The 21,786-nt window shown below is 43.3% G+C and overlaps 2 protein-coding genes across 8 annotated transcripts in view; one reads left to right on the forward strand and one right to left on the reverse strand.

Annotated features, from left to right (window-relative positions):
- The window catches only part of Trak2 (trafficking kinesin protein 2), a 60,123-nt gene extending 58,981 nt beyond the window's left edge, over positions 1-1,142 (reverse strand). For 4 of the 5 annotated variants that reach the window (XM_004872288.4, XM_004872287.4, XM_004872291.4 and 1 more), the window contains exon 1: positions 933-1,142. The gene's annotated coding sequence lies outside the window, so the exon portion shown is untranslated. The remainder of the gene's footprint in view (positions 1-932) is intronic. The other variant, XM_021250267.2, reaches the window with a different exon arrangement.
- A 55-nt stretch (positions 1,143-1,197) lies between these two features.
- Stradb (STE20 related adaptor beta) lies at positions 1,198-21,429 on the forward strand. 3 transcript variants are annotated; one of them, XM_013068337.3, is made up of 12 exons: positions 1,198-1,365; positions 3,994-4,095; positions 6,011-6,091; positions 9,837-9,933; positions 13,287-13,408; positions 14,875-14,983; positions 15,856-15,979; positions 18,210-18,381; positions 18,672-18,776; positions 18,936-19,180; positions 19,954-19,996; positions 20,605-21,429. In XM_013068337.3, the coding sequence occupies exons 2-12, from the start codon at positions 4,084-4,086 to the stop codon at positions 20,665-20,667; spliced, it is 1,173 nt and encodes a 390-aa protein (XP_012923791.1). In that variant the 5' UTR covers positions 1,198-1,365; positions 3,994-4,083; the 3' UTR covers positions 20,668-21,429. The 3 variants fall into 3 exon arrangements, with proteins under 3 accessions (XP_012923791.1, XP_004872342.1, XP_004872343.1); XM_004872285.3 differs by having other exon boundaries at positions 20,615-21,429; XM_004872286.3 differs by having other exon boundaries at positions 1,224-1,365; positions 3,997-4,095; positions 20,615-21,429.
- The last annotated feature ends 357 nt before the right edge of the window (positions 21,430-21,786 follow it).

A 21,786-nucleotide genomic window follows, 5' to 3' on the forward strand; every position in this document is an offset into this window, starting at 1 on the left:
AGGTAGCTCTGGGTTTGAACTCCCCCGTGTCCCATAAGCACTAAATCTCTGAGCCTCAGACGAGTACAACAGCTTTGTTAAAGTAACTGAGCTGTGTATGCAGAAAAGCCCACAACTGGTGTACCTGGCAAGCTCCAAGTACTCCAAATGTCAGTTCTTCCGGATCTCATTCTTCCCTCATGTGAATGAAAATGTGTGCACAGTACATCGTCTTCACATAGTACGTGCTTTCTAAATGTGTGAGACTTACTGGACATCATTCCATTCTAGAAAGCTGCAATAACTGCTGCAAGGATAGTGTCGTATCTCTGCCCTTCCTCGCCTACCTCCGCAGCTAAGTGTCTCCTCGCCACCATTAACGTGCTATTTGAGACTTCGGCAGCTCAGACTTGAAGAGCAGCAAAGACTTGAAGGTCAAAACCTTTATCGTGACAGACCAAACACTGAAACAGCCTGCTTCATTTTGTTCCTAGGGTCCATTCCAGCCTGAATTTCCAACGAAAAGTAACTATTCTTGTTGTGCAGACATAGCAGGTCTGAGTAAAGGGGGCATGGTCAGGTGACCGAGGTCATCGCTATGAGGACGATCCTTGACTTTTTGTGTTTGGGAGACTTATTTTTACGTGGCATTAAAAAGGACACCGGTCAATCCCGCTACTTAAGCTTCATTCTAAAGTGCGGTGTCTTTCTTCTAAAGACACTATGCGCCTGGCTGGAAATCAACCGCAAGAACAACCAGGATGGACAGACCCCGTCCAGACGGCGACCGCAGCTTAGGGCTTAGCGTACGGACGCCGAAGCCCAGGTCCTGACCGGGCTCCAGCGGGCGCCGTCCAGGGCGAATCTGGACTCCCGGGAGGACCCGGCTCCGCCCAGGTTCTGGGTCCGCGGCGACCTCCGGGGGCTGCGAGGTCGTCGCGCGGCTTACTCACCGGACAGCCCGGCGTCCTCAGGCTGGCGCGCTGAGGGGCGCAACCGGAGACCTGCGGCCCCAAGACGCCCCGGCCAGGAGGCCCCCGGGCGCGGAAGGGCGGGCGGGCGCTTCACCACCTCCTCACGCCGGGACCGCGGCCTGGCGCGGAGCGGGACGAGGCAGCGCCCACCGCGTCGGAAAAGCCGGCAGGCGCCCCGCTCTCCCAGCAGCCCCACGGCCCGCGTACGGCCTGCTGGGAGCTGTAGTTCCCCGCCCGCCGCCCCGGAGGTCCCGCCCCGCGCCGCCCCCCGCCCCGCGCCGCCGCCCGGACCGAGACCGCGGGGCTGGGTAGAGTTCGCGGTCGGCGCCCTCCAGCGCCCCTCCGCGACCCTACTGGGGGTCCCCGGCCCTGCAGGCCGCCCGGAGAGTCGTTGGCAGCGGGCGCCGCTCGGGTAAGGATGGAGGCCGGCAGGAGACGGGCGGGCGCGCGAGAGCAGTCCTCGGCCGGGGCCCGGGGCCCCTGGCCCCTCCCACCCCAGCCTGCATCTCCCCTCCTCAGAGCCTCCCCCGGGTGCCCCCTCGCCCGGGGTCTTGAGGTTGCCGGCCTCCCGCCCCGCGCAGTGTGGACGCCGTGTCCCCAGACTGCTCCCCGGGAGTCGGTCGGGTCGGATAGGGTCGGGTGGGGACCGAGGCCCCGGCAGAGCTTGAGTCAGGGAAAATGCCCCGCTGAGCGTCGCTGTCATCGTCAAGATTTTATGGGTTCCCAAGATCACTTTGAAAATTACAGTAACTTTGAAGCTCAACAAAGAGACTTAAATCGAGTTCTCTGCATTCCTATAAGATTAGCCTCCGCAGAACTCGAGTTCTGCGCCTAAGCGAGCCCTTGGGCTTTCAGGAAGTGTTAACTTTACGGACGAGCGGTCAAATGACCCATTCTGTCAAAGAACAGGTGTGTTATTTATGAAGTTGTGTTGCGGTTAGCTTTTTAGATGCACGTGCAAAGGGCTGCACTAAGGTACTTGAGAATACTGAGGCGTAAGTCTCTAAAGTCGACTTTTTAAGGAAACGGTTTATATTCATACCTAACAAAAGGCATGCAGGAGAAAAGAGCGAGTCTCCTACCCCACTTCTTTGCCAGGAGCAGCTGCTGCCTTGACCTCAAATTGTCTTATAAAATTATCTCAACACCCTGGAGTATCTAATGCAAAACTTTTGGGATTAGGCGACTCTGGGGACTGCCCTTTCAGTACTAACAATTGTGGCAGACTTCTGAATTTTTCCGAAAACTTTTATTGCTTAAAACAACACAATTAGTAACAACTGGCTGATGTTAAGTGAAAAAAGTAGGATCCAAAACAACGATAACCCGAAAATTCAGTCATTCGCAACCCTTCTGCTCTTAGGAAGGTCAGCCGCCAGGGCTCAGGCTTGTCTGCCTTCGTTACCAGGGGTGTCCCGTGCCCAGTGCAGGGCTATTCCATGGCAGCCGTGCATTACACACGTGTGTAGTAAACATTTGGCTGGTACAGATAACCAGGTAACGAGCATGTGTGTGGGTTCTCCCCTTCCTTGGCTGACTCCTTGGAAAAGATTACTACAAGTGGGGATTTCACTGGGTCAGAGGGCCTGAATGCTTTCATGGTTATCAACACATTGCCAGCCTGCTTCCCGGAAGAGCCTTGCTTTTTGCCCTGCCGCCACCACGTGTGAGTATGTGGCAGTGCAGCCTGCAGTCTTGCCTACTGTGTACCCACAGTGCTTGGTAGTCAGGAGCACTTTCAGATGAGGACCTCATTTGTTCTGTTACCTGGAAGGTCGGTAGGGCAGGCACTGACTTCTCGCTTCCGCAGCACAAACTCCAGTACCAAACCTTTCAAGTTCTTCCTCCCATTCCACCTTTCATTCATAGTGAACATCCCGAGTAAATTCTTAGCCAAAAAACTGGGTACTGTTCTATGCTTTTCTGGTTTGCAAAATCCTTTTCTTATCTTGCTCAGATATCTGTAGATGCTTTGATCAAATCTGGCGACATTTTGACAAAATAATGAAACAATTTAGATGAAAGAGATGGTTTTATTTAGAAGTGAGGGAACAATAGGCATCAGCAAATTTAGAATACTGCACCCTTTCTGTTAGTAAAGGTCTAGAAACCCTTGGTGCTGGTTCTGTATCTTCTTGAATCTGAAGAAGTTACTCTATTAAAATCCTCAGACTGTTGCAGAAAATTGCAAATAATATATTGATATTAATACTCTCTGAAAATGGACAAGAACTATTTGCACAATGATTTATGTATCCTTGATAACAATAAATTTCAAAATAGAGCACTAAAAAAAAGAAATCACAAGACAAAAAATTCAAACTACAAAAAAGTCGTTTTCATATAAAAAATTCTCTTTCTCTTTTTTTCCCTAACATTTGGCAACAAGAAAACACTAATAGCCCATTACTAATCCTGATTCTTCCCTAAATTTGTTAACCAGGGAACCCAAATAATTTAATAACCAATTAATCCAATTAGAAAGCTTTGGAAATTCTTGGGGTTTATTTTTGATGTAAGTGGCACCACTTATATCAAAAGTAGTTCAAAATTGCTTTTTTACATTGTTTTCCAGTTTACTCAGGACTCTCTTAAAGAGTAGACCAGAAAAGACAGGGAATGAGAGATGCAACTAGATTGAGGCTTTAAATACCTTCCAGTCTGCTTTTTTTTTTTTTTTTTTCTCTTGAGACAGGGTCTCACTCTGTACCTCAGGCTGACCTTGAATTCACTGTGTAGCCCAGGCTGGCCTCAAACACACAATCCTCCTGCCTCAGCCTCCTGAGTGCTGGAATTACAGGCATGTGCCACCCCACCCAACCAATCTGCCTTTCTGTAGTGATTTTGGATCCCAAATAGTGTTGAGTAAAAGAAGGTACTTTTTTTTTTTTTTTTTTTAAGAAAGTACTTTTTCAAGACACTTGAGAAATGTCTGTGGTCCTTGTGTCAAGGAATAGTTCCCTGAGTTTTGGGTGGGTCAATAGCAACTAGATATTCAGTAACTTTTTATGTAAATGTAACATTGCTTTGTTTTCTACAGTAGGATATTTCTGCATCTTGAAAGGAAGATAAAGCAAAAATCTTTGAAATAGATGGCTCTTTGCTACTTTCTGTGAACTAAAGTGATTCAATGTCTCTTTTGGTAAGTTCCTGTTGACATGGATCTGATCTTGTGCCATCAGAGCAGGTAGATGTTAGTGCACAGTTGTGCATATTATGATGGGCTGTTGTTTTGGTCAGAGGTATTTTGTCCTAAAGGACTTGTGGTCTCAGTGAGCTTTTGTCTCTTTCAAAAGAATTTCTCCTGTACTTCTTTTTAAATATTCACTATTTTTTACCCTTTGTCCATACCTGCTTTTCCTCATATATATGCTGTACTTAGATGCCAGTCCCATCCTGCTAGCCTTGCCACGCATGTCCATTAAGTCTCTCAAAAATCCCTTTTTAAAAATGTCCGTCTCACTAAAAGAAAGCAAGATAGCATTAATAAACCCATTGTCTTAATCAGACAAAACTTTTTTTTTGGTACTGGGGATCGAACTCAGGACCTTGTGCTTGTGAGGCAGGCTAAATCCCCTGCCCTAGACAAAAATATTTTTATCAGTGTATAGTATAAGGTACAGATGCCAACTTGTCTTCTGTTTATGATAGAGCCGAGATAGCTGCTTTCGATAAAGTAGCTTGAGGACTTTCACTCCATTATATATACAATATAATATTTGAGTAGAACATTTTCACATGGAGACAGTGATCTCGGTCTTTAAAGCTGTGTGAGGTTATCGGGGCAGGTGGCATCACCCTCATTTTAAGTGTGCCTGTGATTGCCAAGAATCAGAGCCAGGACTTCAGCCTCACCTCTGCCCATCTGCCCCAGCAGATGAAATACCTCAGTCTCTAAAGCAGGGATCAGGTAACTTTCTGTAAAGGCCACAGGTGTTTGCATATCATATGATTTCTGTTAAACTCCCTTCTGCTGTTTGAAAGTAGCCGTAGGCTATGTAAACCAATACAAGAGTAAGAGTTCCAGTTGGACTTTATTCACAAACATTGGGTGATGATGCCTCACGGACCATAACTTGGTGACCCTGCTCTAAAGGATTACTTAAGATTTTTACTTTCCTATCATCTGTAAGTTGGAAAAGATACAAAAGACCAATTAATTTAATCCTTTTTTTGATAGATGGGGATCCTAATATCAGAGGGCTGAATTCAACTAAAAATAATCAGTAAATTAGGCTAACTGGGAAAATCATAATTTAATTTTGAGAAATTCCGAGCCAGCATGGGGACACACACATAAACTCATTTTCTTGGGAGGCTGAGGCAGCAGGCTGAGCTAAAGGCCAGCACGGGCAATTTCGGGAGCCCTCATCTCACGAAGACAGACTAAAAACAGAAAGAAGGAAAAAGAAATTCTGACATATTTTTAGAGACAGCAAATTTGATCCCTTTTAGGTAACTGACTACAAAGTGCTAAGTACACAAGGATGGACTTTAAGAGACTCCTTTGAGCCAGACTTGGTGGCACACCCCTATACTCTCAGCACTTGGGAGGTTGAGGCAGGCAGACTGCCACAGTTCACGGCCAGCCTTGGCTACATAGTGAGTTCAAGGCCAGCCAGAACTACATAGGGAGACCCTGTCTCAAGAAATAAAGTCCACTGCCTGCCTTGCAAGTGCGAGGCCCCGAGTTCAATCCCCGGTACCAAAAGAAGAAAAAAAAGAGAGCCAGGATTTAGCTCAGCGGTTCTGCCGCCTGCCTTGCAACCAAAAGGTCCCGAGTTCGATTTCCTGATCTCTGGTACCAAAACAAAAAGGAATGAGAAAAGAAAAGATAGGACGAGGATCAGAGATGACACCAAGCACAGTTCTAACCGATGTTTGCCTCTGCCACACCCAGCTACGTCTCCCTTCCCCTCCGCACTGAGCACCTTGGTGGTATGAATCCTGGCTCCCAATCCACAGTGCTCGTTTTCTCAGTTCCTAACCCATCTCCAAGCCACCCCTGCTTATACTCTGCCACATCTTTCATTTATTTTATGTACTTCTGATTCCAGGATTGTTTCTGTACTTCACGAACACAAGTTGAGTCACTCAGACCTGAGACGCAGTCTGAAACCAGTACCCGGCAGTGCTTGGTAAGAAAATGGCTGAGAAGTCAGCGTTCTTCGTTGGCTTTCTGCAACACCCTTTACTCCTGGGTCTATTATGGTTTTTCTTTGCAGTGCCTTTTACTGTTTCTTCCCCTCCTCCTGTTCTCCACGTCTGTACTTGACCTCTTCTCTTTCCTAAACCAAAGTTCCCTGAGCAGTTTCAGCTGGTCCTGAGGTTGCTTTGGTTTCAGATTGTCCAGGTGCTACCTCAGGGTCCTGGGGGACCCGGCATCAAGTGAACAGATGATTTCAGATCATTACCTGCAATCCTAGACTCTTTCCTGGGCAGCAGAAGTGCTGATACTATACTTCAGATTTGATTTTTCAAAGGTGCCTCTTTCTACTGAGTTTGAGTAAACTTTAGTCTTCTCTCAAATCTCACCAGCCCACGGTGTTTCCTGCCATGGCTAATGAGGACCCATCTACACGTCTTCCTGCTGTAGATTCTGAACTACGTTCCTCCTGCTTCTACGCCATGCAGGCATGCAGTTAGACACCAACTCTTAGGAGTCTGTCTCCAGCCCTCCTCTGCTCTGTAGGAGCACTGCTCAGAGTCCCGTCTAGCCGTCTTGCTCCTGGCCTGCTGCAGGCAGACTCTTACCTATAGTCCTTTCCCACCACTCAGCGTTCAACAGTGAGCAGCCCTACTGGTGCTGCTTTCCAGCTTGGAAACTTCCATTGGCTTCCTGAACCCTGAGAGTAAAGTCTAAACTTCTTAGCATTATATAAGGATCCGTAATGCTGTGGTGTATACTTGTTGAGTTTTATTTCTTGCTACTGAGCCTTAGCACATACTCTTTTTAAATTCTTTTTTTGTTTGTTTGTTTTTGGTACCGGGGATCAATTCGGCACTTGAGCCAGGCGTGGCGCCACTGAGCTAAATCCCCGACCCAGCACATATTCTTTTATTTGCATGAAATACCCTACTTCCCTTTCTGCCCATGAAATTCTTCCTCATTCATAAAGAAGTGGTTCAGATAGCACACCTGTGAAATCTTTCCTACACTTTTTAATCCCATAATGCTGCCGCCTATCTTAGGCATTCCTGTAAATTGTTCATTATTTCACAATGACTGATGTCTGTTTTTCTTCAGCCATAATGTGATATTCATAAGGAGGCATCTTGTCTTACCTTTATTTCCATAAGGCAGTCCCTGATACATAGAATAATATTTAAAGGAACATACTTAGTAGTATATATTTTTCTGGGATCTTTTTTACTTTTTTTCTGGAACCAGTGGGATATTTTCTTTTTTCTTTTTTTTTTTTTTCCAGAACTGGGGATCGAACTCAGAACCTTGTGCTTGTGAGGCAGGTGCAGTGCCACTGAGCTAAATCCCTGGCCCCTGGGATCCTTTTTTTTTTGGTACCGGGGATCGAACTTGGGTCCTTGATGGGATCTTTTCTTTTAATCCCTACTTTCCATTGCAATTTTTGCTGCAGAATAGAATTTGCCTTGCAAAATTTGCTGAAAAATAAAATAACCCCAGTTGGTCTTGCTTATAATTTATCCCAGCCCTGTCTTCACTTGTCTTCATTTCTGTCTTTTACTCACTGATACTCCTTCTGAGGACCAGCCCTATGTACAGTAGGAGGTAGTGTGCAATGAGTTGGCTCAAGTCATACCCTTCAGGGTAGACATGGTTCTGAGTTAGCAGCCACTGCTGTTGTCTCTGTGCTGTCACTGACACAGGGAAACTGGAAAGTCCAAACCTCCAGGTTGGAGCTGTTTTATGTTTTAAAGAGCTAACTCTGTTACTATAGTTAGATCAAAATCTTGTCACTAGTTAGTTTTCTCCCATTTTGAAAACTAGGTCAATATTTGACTATTTCCATTCTGGTTTCTGATCTAAGTTGTACTGTATATGTGCAAACTTAATATCCAAAATGTAATTGCCCTTGACTTAGAGGTTTGAACCTATTTAAAATAACCTGTTTGGTACACTGAATACTTAATTTACAATATAGATGTCTGTGTTAGCTTTCTGTTACTGTGACCAAATACTAGAGCAAAACAACTTTAAAGGAAGAAAGGTTTACTTTGGCTCACAGTTTCAGAAGTTTCGGTCCATGGTGGCATGGCTCCATTGCTCTGGGCTTGTGGTGAGGCAGCATGTTACGGTGGGAGCGCATTATGGGAAGCAGACTGGTGAGCCTGGTGGTGGACAGGAGGCAGATGAGGCGGACAGGTGGGGACCAGGAGCGCTGCAGGGACCGTGTCTGCACTGAGGCCCTGGCTCCCCAGGGTCCCACTGCCTCAGAGCCATGCCATAGCTGGCAGCCAGGCCTTTAAGCAGATGACCTCTAGGGGACTTTTCACTCTAGTTTGTTGTTGTTGTTGTTGTTGTTGTTTTTAGTACTGGGGATAGAACTTAGGACCTTGCGTTTGCAAGGCAGGTGGCAGCACCACTGAGCTAAATTCCCAGCCCTAGGGACCATTTCAGATCCAAACAGAGACAGTGTCCCTTGCACTTTAATGATGACCGTTTCCTAACTCAGTAGATGGGAGCAGAATAGAGTTGGTGAGCTGTGATCTGAGCCCCTCACCCATTGATGTCATGCCAGCTTTCAAGCAGTGAGCCACAAGCCCCAGTGCATCGCGTCTCTCGTCTTCTGGACAGGTTTACAGATTAAGAGCACTGCACCAGGGGTTCAGCTCCGGGCCACTGTGCCTGCCTGGCCAGCACAAGGTCCTGAGTTTGATTCCTGGTACCAAAAAACAGATTGAGAGCACCTTGCATTCCTCTTCCTCTTGGAGTGTGTTCACCTTTACTCATCTTTAGTTGTGGGTTCATGCTCTCAGAAGTTTAGGGACCATGTCTGCCACTATCTCCATGAATCCGTCTGTCTGTTTCAAACTCCATCTCTTTCTCCTGACTAAGGAGTCAAGGATGTAAAAAGTACTCAGCACAATTCCTAGCACATGGCAATGTAATTTTTCTCTTCTTTTGTCTCCCCTGCTTGGAGGCAGTAACAAGATCCCTGACACCTGCTGGTGCCTGTAAAGGTTGCTGAGTGTCCCTGAGGAAATCTTCATGCTGTCGGGATGCCAGTGGTTTAGGTCTCTTCCTCCTCCTGCTACATGCTCGCCTTTCCACTGCCACTCTGTTTGGGTGCAGCCTGCCCCTGGCTCAGGCACCCAGGAGACTTCGTCTTGGTATGTGGCCCTTCAGTTGGGAGGTGTGCACACCATCCCCTGTCTCCATAGGATTCCTTTTCTCTCTGACCTCCCTTTTTATCCGTTCCAGGTTGAGTTTCCCCAGCAGGGTTAGTGGGCTGCAGTGTGGGCATCAGGCCCTGACCAGTGAGCCTTCCTGGCAGCACTCACCCTGAGGAGGAGAAAGGGGTGCAGAGAGCACAGTATGGGTGGGTACCTGTTCCGCCATTACAGTTCTGCCCTGACACACTTACTGGGGCCCTGAAGAATCTTTATCCATTCTCAGCAGCGTCTAAATATTTTTCTGGAAATGGTGCTGGAAAATATTCCTTGCTATTTGTACTCGTGCTTTCCCTGCCCTTTCCCTCTTCACATGCTCATCGTTCTCTAACGTCAGTTAGAACTTGGTACACGTCTTTCGGATCTTAGGATGGTCTCTTCAGCACCACTCAGTGCGTCCCTAGTGGTCTTGTTTGTTTGAAAATACAGTATCAGTATCTTTCATTGGGCAGACAGCAAATGGGATGGATAAATACGTTTATACTTATTTTGTCTTCATCTTGTAAAATGCAGGTTGATGAACCCACCCTTTCCTGGTCACCTCAATCTAGAGCCAGTGAGGTGCTATGTTCCACCGATGTCTCTAACTATGAACTGCAAGTGGAAATAGGTAAAAACCCTGGATTTTACTAATTAACCTTTCATTGCTTGAAATGAAATTGATGACAAAAAAGATTATTTTACAGGCAAGTCTTTTTCTGTTATCACTTACAGCATAGAATTGGTGTTACTGTGTCAAATAGTTGAGTTAATTTTATATGTATTTTAAGATAATGGCCCAGATTTTTTATAGATTGCTGTGTAGAAGTTTTACTTTTTCATTGAAGTACATTTAGGGAGGGAACACACTAATCTAAATAGTTATTATTTATGTATTGTGGGAAGCTTCTAGATTTATGCATATATTTATCATGTAAATCTTTTTTTTTTTTTTGAGATGGGGACTCCTTATGTAACCCAGGCCCATCTTGAACTCCTGGGCTCAACTGCTCCTCCCTCCTCAACCTCCTGAGTAGCTGGGACCGGAGGCCCAGGCCACCACATCCAGCTTTCATCATCTAAATCTTTAGTCACGGGCCTTTAACCATATAACTTTCCAATTTGAAATTTTACCCAAAATTCCATTTGTAGTAGAAACCTTCCTCAGTTAAGTGTGGAATGAGTTACTGTTTATAGCTCTCTGTGTGATATATTTGCTCTGAACAGTCAGAAACATCTGCTAACCACTGCAGGCCAGGGGCTGCTGGGTGCTGGAGGAGAGGTCATATCATCTCTGGAAGAGCGAACACAGGCTCGTAGAAGGGAGTGTGGTAGAGGTGTGTACTGAAGGTCACAAGAGCAGAGACGATAGAGAGTTTATTCTAAGAGTCAACAAAAATGGCAGAGTCTTGCTCCTCAAGAAGAGGAATGTAGGGCCGGGGATTTAGCTCAGTGGTTCCACCGCCTGCCTCATAAGGGGAAGGACCTGAGTTAGATCCCCGGTACCAAAAAACAAAACAAAACAAGAAGAGGAATGTTTGCTAGATAGTCCAGTCACACTTTTTGTTATAAACAACAGAGAGCTATCCTGGCTAACTTAAGTGCAAAGAGTAAAAAGGAATTCTTGAACAGTATTGTAGACTCACAGAATTGTTGGCTTGAGAAGCAGGCGTGGAAGCAACTCACAGAAGCTAAGTAACCAGGAGCACCCTGTCAGTGCCCTAGGCTGTCAGGTCCTCCTGGCAGAGACCAGGGCTCACAGTGCTCACAGCCCTTGCCTTTGTGTCTCTCCATCTGACCTTTGCTAAAGTACTACCTGCTGACAGAGTCCCCAAAATTAGAAAGACAGTTCAGAGGGTGGTTATCTAAACACTGAAGGCCGGGGATTTAGCTCAGTAGCACCGCACCTGCCTCACAAGCACAAGGTCCAGAGTTCGATCCCTGGCACCAAAAAGAAATAAGATTGAAAAAGTTTACCTCAGTAAATGTGTAAGGATCATGAGATGGAGGATGTCATTGTGTTGTTCCTCTCTGACCACAAGTGGGAATAAGGGGAAGAGTGGGCCCTGGCAGGAGACAGACCCAGACAAGCATGGTGGGAACTGGCCCCACCTCCTCCCCACTCCCCAAGGGTTTAGGCAGAGGTTTGGAACCCACCCTCTCTGTGCAGGAGCCACTGTTGATGATGATGGTGGTGACAACAGTGTCTAGCAGGCATCAAGCAGGACATAATGCATCTCTTCTTACCTTAACCCAGCATTCTGCAGAGGAGGATACTGAGGCTCTGAGACAGTCACACAGCCAGGGATCTGGATCCTGTCGGGTCTCCACATCAGCTGGTGAACGCCACCTGGTGACAGATGTGCAGCTCTGGCAGCAGTCTGGAAGACATGGTAGATCAGTTATTCACAAGAAGAAAGAAGAATCTACTTGTTACCTGTGTCTTTTAGAAAATTACAATAATTATATTCTAGTACAGAGCCACTGGATCACAATTCTGGAGAGAGCCATGCGTGGTGGTGCATGCCTGAAATCCCAGCACTCAGGAGGCAGGAGGATCACAAGTTTGAGGCCAGCCTGGGCTACATAGTGAGACCCTGTCTCAAAAAAACAAAAGAAAACAAATTGCTGGGGAATGGGGCCTAGGCGCAGGCATTCTGAAGAAGTTCCCTCTCGTTCTGGTGGAGAATGCGGGCTGTAGTAAGGAAGTCACTGTGTGTCCAGGGAGAGAGAAGGACTTCAAGGCAGGGACATGGAGCTAGACAGGAGGAGATGAGCTGGAGATGCACTTCGTATCAAAGATAAAATGGACAGAACTGGGTGCCTGTTCAAGGGTTCCACTCCTCAGCTTCCCTAAAAGCTGACAGCACCAGCTGTTGCTGCATGTGCCACGCAGCTGCAGCCCTCATACACTGCAGAATGCAAGATGGCAGCTGCCTTGGGAAACAAACATACACTTCCAACAGGATCCAGCAATCTAAAGTATTTCCCAAGGAGAACATGTGTGTCCTCCTAAAGACCTGTGCCATAATGTCTGAGACAACTTTATTTATAACATCAAAAAATTGAAAGCAATTCAAATATCTGTCAACCTATGAAAGATAAATAAACTGTGGTATAGCCATATAATAGATTATTATTCAACAATAGAACAATAATTTGGCCAGGCATGGAGGCACACACCTGTCATCTCAGGACTTGGTAGGCTGAGGCAGGAGGATGAGGATTGCTGCCAGTTCAGGGCCAGCCTGAACTAATAGCAAGACCATCTCAGGAAACTAATAAATAAATAACTTCTTACATGCAATGTGGGTAAATCTCAGAAGCATTATACTAAGTGAAAAAAGCTAAACATAAAAGATTACATCCTTTTGATACATTTATAAGACAAACATCAGATCAGTGGTTGCCAGGTACTGGAAATGGGGTAGGAGATTGCTGAACAACATTCCATTGTTTGGCTGTATCACAATTTGTATCACATAATGTCATTATTTTAGCCATTATAATCAATATGTAGCAGTATGGCATTGTTTTAATTTACATTTCTTTGTCTTGAGCATCTTTCTGTTTGCATATTGGCCATTCCCACACCTTATTTTGGAGGTTGCCTGCTCTGCCTGTTTTTGTTTGTTTTGGTGAGAGGGGGCCTTGCTATGTTGCCCAGGCTGGCCTTGAACTCCTGGCCTCAAGTAGTCCTCCTCCCTCAACCTCCTGAGTAGTTGGAATACAGATGCACCTTACCACCCCGACCTGCCTGGTTCTAACTGGATTGCTTGTCATCTTATAGAGTTATGAAAGTTCTTTATGTATCCCAATGGAAGTCTTATCAGGCATAAGTATTGTTAATGTTTTCAGTCAAAGCTTGCCTTTTCATTTTTTTAAATGTTGTTTGAAGAGCATCAGTTTTTAATTTTGATGAAACACCCAGTGTCAGTTTTTTTCTTCCTTGGTTACTGACATGAGTTTTATGTCTGATAACAGGAAGAGGTTTCGACAACCTAACCTCTGTGCATCTTGCACGGCATATTCCTACAGGAACACTGGTAACTATAAAAATCACTAATCTGGAAAACCTCACAGAAGAGCGCCTGAAAGCTTTACAGGTAACAATGTGAAGAAAAGGATTTATTTAGTGTAATGTCTATTTGGAGAGATTACATCTGTAAGGATTTTTCTCCCCTAAATTAATAGTTCTGTTAAAGATACTATTTCTTTTAATTGATATGTAGTTTACCAAATTGGAAGGAATATTTGGAAGCCATGTGAGAACAAATTATATCAAAGAACAAATACATTCAAACTTAGGTGGCTGATGTGAATTCCTTCCAGTGAATGTTGCATTCAACATGCCCGTCTAGAGATTCCAAACACCTCAGTCAACTCCATCACAAACAGAAATTGAAACACAGAAGTAGTTTCCTTTCCATCTAGTTAATAAAAATTCACTTCCAAATTGGTAAATGTTAACAGAATTACATTTCAGGCATATTATAATACCATTTTCATTGTCACTGTTTTTGACATAAGAGGAAAGAATTTTATTTTTATGTTATCCTAATTTTTAAAATATTTCTCTGCAAAGGAAAAAAAAAAGAATACAAGAAACCATACCACAGGGCTAACAGTGGTTCTCTCTGTGGTGTGGTGTAGGAGTTGTGTTAGTTATTTTTCTCTCATTGCTGAGACAGAATACCCAATACCTAAAGTTAAGGGGAAAGGTTTGTTTAGCTCACAGTTTGTAAAGGCTTCAGTCCATAGTCGGCTGGCTCCAAGGCCGAGTGGCACATGGCAGAGGGGCAACAGGTCATGGCCGCAGAACACAGCAAAGGCAACAAGAGACCTTAACAGCATCTCCCTGCCCTTTTATCTTACTCAGACTACGCAGGGTGGGTAGCACGCGTGCCCTTAACCCTAGTGTCCTCGGGCCTGGCCCCACCATGAATCAATCACACACCTTAGATTCAGCCCCTCCACATAGCCTGTGACCACATGAGGCTTTGGGGACATCTAGACACAAGCCATAACAGAGTGTTTTCAGTGTGGTTTTGGTTGCTTCCATTGCGGTAATAGTGTAGTTACTGTAATATGCCCTACAGAATAAGACTAAGTGCAATTTGCTTCCACTTCTCTTATTAACTATGTATTTTTGGACTTTTTTTTTTGGTACTAGGGATCAAACTTGGGTCCTTGTGCTTGCAGGGCAGGTGGCGGAACCACTGAGCTAAATCCCCGGCCCTTTTTGGACATATTTTTAAACTTTTTGAGACAGGGTCTTTTTTGGGGGTGGGGGGGAACCGGAGATTGAACTCAGGTCCTTGCGCTTGCACAGCAGGCATCGAAACCACTGAGCTAAATCCCCAGCCCTCTTAAACTTATTTTTAAGTGTTATATTCTACCATGTAGAATCCCAGCATCCATATTAAATGGCATGGCTATGAGATTTAGAGATGAAAGCACTGAGAACCATGTAGTATTAATCTGCTCCCTTGCGTATCAGCTGGCATGATTTCTGTTGTCTTCATCATAGGGGGAAAAGGTGTTTTAAATGGTTTTTGTATGTTTACTCTAGAGAGCAGTGATTCTATCCCACTTTTTCCGGCACCCCAATATTACAACTTACTGGACAGTTTTCACTGTTGGCAGTTGGCTTTGGGTAATTTCTCCATTTATGGCCTATGGTAAGAAAATCGGTTTTAAATAAAATAACTCATTGCTTAGCCTGAATACCATCATTACAAAGATGAGTGTGGTCTTAGATTTAGGATTTGCTACTTTTACTTTAAATGTAATGGCAGATTCTATATTTCATGCTATATTTCTGTATCTGGTTCAAGTTGACTATAATCTGTAGGCAAAAGGAGAATGGAGGATCGATCAGTGAAACCAGCACCAATTCTGTAAGAACCCCATGCCTTTGCACGCACTGTCTCCTTGTCTCTGTCCTTCCCTTCTCTTCATGGGAGGCAGCTGCTGTTCTGCAGGCTCAGACAGTTTGCCCTGTGCACGCCATGCCACTGCTTCCTGTCACTGCACTCTGGCTGCTCCATAAATCAGAGCTGGCGAGCCCCACTGTGGCCTGGCCCCTCATGTGAGCTTCTGCAGGCCAAGGGTCACTTCATGTTCTCTCTTGCTGAGACCAGGCTCTTGCGCAGTACTTGGCAACAGAGTGTTTCGATCTTTAGAACAGCTTTGTGAACTGCTTATGGGTTTTTAAAAATGTCATATACACATATAATATGTATTTTATTTAGTTATATTGAAAATTCTCTTTCCTAATCTCAGAAAAGCATTAGAAAAAAAATGTTTTTTGGTGGTGCTAGTGATCAAATGTGGGGCCTCAAGCATGGCAGGCAAGTGTTCTGCCACTGGACTACACCCCTAGCCAGAAGAAAAAAAATCTTCTAAAGATTCTTCAAGGAAAATCACTTTCTCATGAAAGTGGCTAGACTCCAAAGAATAATGTATTTATGGTTGGAAAGAACACTTAAAACATAGGTGGAAATAAAGTCACTTTCCTTGTCCATTTAAAGATGTAACTGGTTTCTTTCAGGTTCAGCAAGTCAGCTCTTAAGGACATACTTCCCTGAAGGAATGAGCGAAACTCTAATAAGAAATATTCTCTTTGGAGCAGTACGAGGGCTGAACTATCTGCACCAGAATGGCTGCATTCATAGGTATTCACTTATTTCCATTTTATAAAATGAAAGAAAGCTTTTTCTTTTACTGATTTATTGGTATTTTACCTAATTCTTAAGTTTTCTATAAAAATGTATTCCTAAAAAAAGTCATCACTTGCCTCATGTTTAATTAGTAAGGTATTACAGTTCTTTAACATATTTATAGTCCAAATGCTTTTTGGGGGGATGGGAGTTGAACTTGCTATGTAGCTGAGGCTGGCCTGGAACTCCTCATCCTCCTGCCTCAGCCTCCCAGGTGCTGGGATTGCAGGTGTGCACACCATGCCTGGCTACAGTCCAAACAATTTTTAAATAGTGGAAGAAATTTTAGATTAGAAATTTTTGGGGGGGGCTACCGAGGATCGAACTTGGGAGGCAGGCGGTGGTACCACTGAGCTAATTCCCCAGCCCTAGAAGAAATTTTTAAACATTCAAATTTTGTCTTGAATGAACTTGGAAGTGTTGGTTTTAGCTGGACATTACAGCATACACTATGGTCAGACATAGTAGCTCTGAGGACAGGGTCTGACGCTTGTTGTCGTAAATGTTCTCTGGCAGCTGCTAGCTACTTTCCACTTATTTGGGCTTGCTTAATAAGGCCATTTCTCCCGCCTTGGCATCATCGAGCTGTTTTTGAAGAACCTGAGCATTGCCCTCTGCTGTGGCGAGGGCTGTCTGAAGCCTCTGGCATTTGTCAGGAAGGCTGCTGGCTTCATCCTGGACCATCTGTAACTGTCTTTAATTTTCCTATGGTTTTTCCTAAAATTGCTTCCTGTCCTTGAAATTCTTTTCAAAGATCAGCTTCCTTTTCTTTGCTAGCCTGCAGGCTTTCTGCTGTAAAAAGCTGCAACGTTTTCAAAGTATCAGCTCACGCTCATAAAAGCATTGCGCTGTATTCAACCTGCTTTCGTTCTCCTCAGTGAGCGTTTTCAAGTCTGAGCTCCTCGAGCATTTTAAGGCCTCCACCTCCCTCCTGTGCAGCTCTCCTGCCTTCTGCCTTTGCTCTCTGAGGTACTGTGATCCTGTGATGCAGCTCCTGCAGCTCCCGGCGGTGAGCAGTCCAAGAAAGGATTCTTTTAGGGAGCTTTTAGGAAGGGGCAGTTGAGTATTAGAGAGGAGGATTAGACATTTATAAATAAAACTGAAGGAGCCAATAGATAGCAGACACTAACCTTTAACGTTCATTCGCCAAACATACTGAGGCCACACCCTCTGTGCTGAGCACTGCCCTTGTTCTAAGGGAGCTCCCGGCCTGGGCTTCGCTTGGGCTTGGTCTAATGAGGGGTAAGGACAAGTATGCTCTGAAACCAGCTAGAGGAGAGAGGGTCCAAGTTAGTTGGGATTTTTTTTAGCAAATTAAGAGCTTTTTTATCTGCTTTCCAGTACAAACACACACAATGTACAGATGGTAATTAATCTTCGATTTCTTAAATATATTGTAGCACCTTGAGATTATCATACTGAATATCAATTCTCTATGAAACTGCAGATGCAGAAGTAATTGGCTGAGTATGAAAAGCAGTGGTCTTTTAAGATACACTGGGTCTTTGTTTTGCTTTTTAATTGTTATTTGAAGTAAACTTCCTTATTGTTTCAGTTTCCTTAAAGCTCTTTGTCTTACTATTTGTTGTTTTTTCCCAATGTTATGATTGGGATTTCAAATGGACTACATTCTGATTAACTCAGGTTTATTACCAGATTATTGGCTCTCCTGCTCTGTTATTGTCCTAAATGTGGATGTTCACTATTAGTGTTTTGAATGAAAAAAATAAAGCTCTTGTAATTTATCCGACAGTTAAGGAAATGTTTGTGTGACATACCTTTATAAATAATGTTATACCACAAGAGGATTTTATTGGATTAGTATTGCATTGAATCTTACATTATAACCTTATGCTTCAAATATTATTTTATTTAAGATTCTTAGGTATTTTTGTAACACCACCATAAAATAGTGAAAACTAATAATTTGATTCTACTACTTACTTGAAAAAAATTACTGATTCCAAACATGTAGCTTTCAATTACATCTCCCTTTGTTTAAGGAGCTGAAAAGAATTCCTTAATTCCTTGGACATCTCTTATATTTATAGCAATAAATGTGACACACTGCTATTTTATAAGGGATGTTTATTTCCAAGCAAACACATGGGTTAATTCTGACCAGACTTACTCTGTCTTCATTGGCCAGATTCCTAGTGCTTAGGATTGTTTCTTTCTGTTCTAGGAGTTTTAAAGCCAGCCATATCCTCCTTTCTGGTGATGGCCTGGTGACCCTCTCTGGCCTGTCCCATCTGCATAGTCTGGTTAAGCATGGACAAAGGCATAGGTCTGTGTTTGAGTTCCCACAGTTCAGCACCTCAGTGCAGCCGTGGCTGAGCCCAGAACTGCTGAGACAGGTCAGGTGTGGCCCTTGCATTTGGTTGTCTGTGCGTCTTGAGTGTCTTCTCAGTTTGACTAAAGGACAATTGCATCCTTACAATTGGATTGGTGAATGGCCTACTGCAAGACTTTTTCTTGTCAAAATTATATTAGAAATTTTAAATTGTAAACCATATTATTATGTAGATCTTGATTATGGGCTTTTTTCCCCACTATTGTTCACCATCCTTTATCAAAAAAACATGTATATGTAACTTTTTGTTAAATTATTTACACTAAAGAACTTGAAACTAATTGTGTTCTACAGGATTTACATGGATATAATGTGAAGTCGGATATTTATAGTGTTGGGATTACAGCATGTGAATTAGCCAGTGGGCAGGTACCTTTTCAGGACATTCACAGAACTCAGGTAAATGCTTCTAAAATCCATGAACTGCTTGCCTATTATAGGTCCTCTTATATTCTAGATAACTTCTGATAAACATGTTTGTGTAGACTCTTGGGTGCTTATTGTCATTGTTGTTTTAATATTTTGCCTGCAAGGGGTTGAAGGAAATTTTTCTTTCAGATGTTGTTACAGAAGCTTAAAGGTCCTCTGTATAGCCCAGTGGATCTCAGTATCTTCCCTCAATCAGACTCCAGAATGAAAACTTCCCTATCAGGTGTAGACTCTGGGATTGGAGAGAGTGTGCTTGTCTCCAGTGGAACTCAAACTGTCAGCAGTGACCGACTGCACACACCATCCTCAAAAACCTTCTCTCCTGCCTTCTTCAGCTTAGTACAGCTCTGTCTGCAGCAAGATCCTGAGAAGAGGTATTGGTTACCTCTAAATAGCACAAAACATAATGGAGTTTATATTTTATAGAACCCTTGTGATATCGCTCTTCCTGTAAAATTCTCTTTTGTCAATCTTTTGATCAAAAAAATTAGTCTGATCTAGAAAATGTCAATGCTAGGGAACAAGCAAATGGAAAGAACACAGGATTCAAAATCACAACAGTTGGCTCCAGTCTTGGGCACACTATTTAGCAACCAAGTCACTTTGTAAAAATTACTCTTTCTGGGGGACCAGAGATGTAGCTCAGTGGTTCTGGCACCTGCCTCACAAGCGCAAGGTCCCAAGTTCGATCCCCAGTAACAAAAAGAAAAAAAAATTACTCTTTCTGGACATTAATTACTGTCTTTGTGTTAAGACATTTTAGAAAGTTCTAAGCAATGTAAAAACTTATATTGCCTTTATATATTAATATAAATTATTACTATAGGTAACTATATTAGCATCAATATTTTGGAAAGAAGGTATGTGTGTCTTATCTTTTTTTAGCACCTTAGTGCCTGGCATTATTCCTTCTACATAGTATATCCGCAACAAATGTTGAGTATAGAGCAATTGAAGGTTACTTCTAAAATTAATTCTTCCTATAAGTCAAAGCTGGAGCTAAAAATAGGGCTTCTGACATAGCTTTCTTTTTAATTTTTTAGTTTTGGGTTTTATAGCTGCAAACCTAATTTCTAACCATTATGTGATTATAACCTACATTCTAATATGACGTTTATTTTTTAAATAATTCTTTTTAAAATTGCAGACCATCTGCAAGCAGTTTATTGTCCCATGTATTCTTCAAGCAGGTAAGTGGTTCTATTATCAAGATGATTCCAAATGGTATTAAAGTCATTTTACTGGCTTAAAGGGATGCTTTGTTACCCAAAATCCTACTAATAGCTTCCTTACAAAATAAAGTTAAAAGCAAAAAAGCTTTTTTGTTAGTTCAAGTATAGATTTTCTAGAAGATTTCCATTCTACAAAACAAAAGAAGTAAAAACAAACTTGATTATCACCATGTGTTCTTTTATGCTGTGTATATTTTGATCATTTAGAGACACTTTCTATATTGTCTGGAAGTAATGCAAAGACAAAATAATTCTAATAAAAATCACTTTGTTTGGCTCGTAATTCTTTCTGTTTTCAGATGATGGGAAAATATCTAAAACCAATTTTAAACACTTTTAAAATAATTTGCTCCCTCCCGCTCTTCCTTGTTTTCCCTTTCTGACAGACTCTTGATAAGTTTACCCAGCCTGGCCTTCAACTCATAATCCTCCTATCTTGGCCTCTCAAGTAGCTGGGATTACAGGTCTATGCCACCACACCAAGCCTTAAAATGATTTATTTAAAAATGATTTATTGCTAACAAAACTGATATAAATAATTTGTATAACAGCTGCCTTCTTTTGAGTTTTTAACAGATGAGGGAAGAAAGCCAGGACTCCGTCCTCTTGCATTTGCCTCCTGCCTGTAACAAGCCATCAACAGCTCTGTCACCGGTGTTGCTTTGGCCAGAGCCCAAGTGTGATTTTCCTGAGGAGCGAGGCCCAGCTTGGGAGTTCTAGGGCTGCCACATTGTTTCATGTCCTGTATACTTGACACTTTCTCCTCGCTGCTTTTTCTCCTGTATTTATAGGTATAAATGCCAGAATTATACTTGAAAACACAGTTGGTGCACTGGAGAAGCTGTTCTTTAAACCACTTTGCTCACAGGGACAGTGATTCACAGCCCTCTGCTCTGACCAGCGTGTTCTCACAACTCCAGGGAAATGTCAGCATTACTAATTAGCTACAGTTAATTGGTCTCATCTCTTCTTGAACTTCCAAGCTGTGACTACTTTTCTCAGCATAATTTTTGAGCCAGTTAATTTTTCGATGTTCTGCTGTCTTCTTGGTAATGAACAAGTCCTCCGAGGACAGTGCTTCCAAGGACATCATCGTCTTCCAGAGTCTTGGGCCTTTGTGACCAGTTGCTGTTAGATCAGCAGGCTAGTTGGTCCTGGCACCAAACCCTTTTTGGAGAAAGGAAAATGTTCATGCTCCCATTTTTCTTCTGTTAATATATATGGTAACATCAAACTGAGCCTCACTTACATTAAATGATTCACTTGAGATACATAGAGAAGATACCATTTGCTTTTTTTTTAAGGGGGGCAAAAGTAATACTTTTCTATCTGTAAATTATCAATCCTAAATTCACGTGCACCTGTCAATAAAGATCTACTGAGTGAGTTGATTCTTGTATTTTTTCTTGTGTGGTCTGACAAAGATAGAACACAGATTCTAATTTGTTCTGCCAAGAAAAGTTCTTTCTCACAATTTTATTTTCATAATCTAAGGCAGAGCTGGCCTTTTATGTGATAACTGCTCCTTAGGGGTAAGCACTTCAGGGCACAGACCTCTGAAGCGGTTATGTCACCAGCTGCAAAAAGGGCTATATCTCAAAAAATGTTTGTAGTTTGAGCTGTGATACATTGCAGCCTATTTCAGTTGATTTTTTTTTTTCCGTACCAGGGATCAAACTCAGGACCTTGTGCTTGTCAGGCAGGCGTGGTGCCACTGAGCTAAATCCCCGGCCCTGTTTTCTTTTTTT

Source organism: Heterocephalus glaber, unplaced genomic scaffold, assembly GCF_053883595.1.
Source record: "Heterocephalus glaber isolate CG9 unplaced genomic scaffold, H.glaber_assembly_v1.0 deba00001743, whole genome shotgun sequence".
Lineage (NCBI taxonomy): Eukaryota > Metazoa > Chordata > Mammalia > Rodentia > Bathyergidae > Heterocephalus > Heterocephalus glaber.

What these genes read in the sequence shown, in the direction of transcription:
- Stradb (XM_004872285.3), top strand. An exon ending in TGAACTGCAAGTGGAAATAG is followed by an intron (nt 9,934 to 13,286) that starts GTAAAAACCCTG and finishes GTCTGATAACAG; the next exon opens with GAAGAGGTTTCGACAACCTA. An exon ending in CAGCAAGATCCTGAGAAGAG is followed by an intron (nt 19,181 to 19,953) that starts GTATTGGTTACC and finishes TTAAAATTGCAG; the next exon opens with ACCATCTGCAAGCAGTTTAT.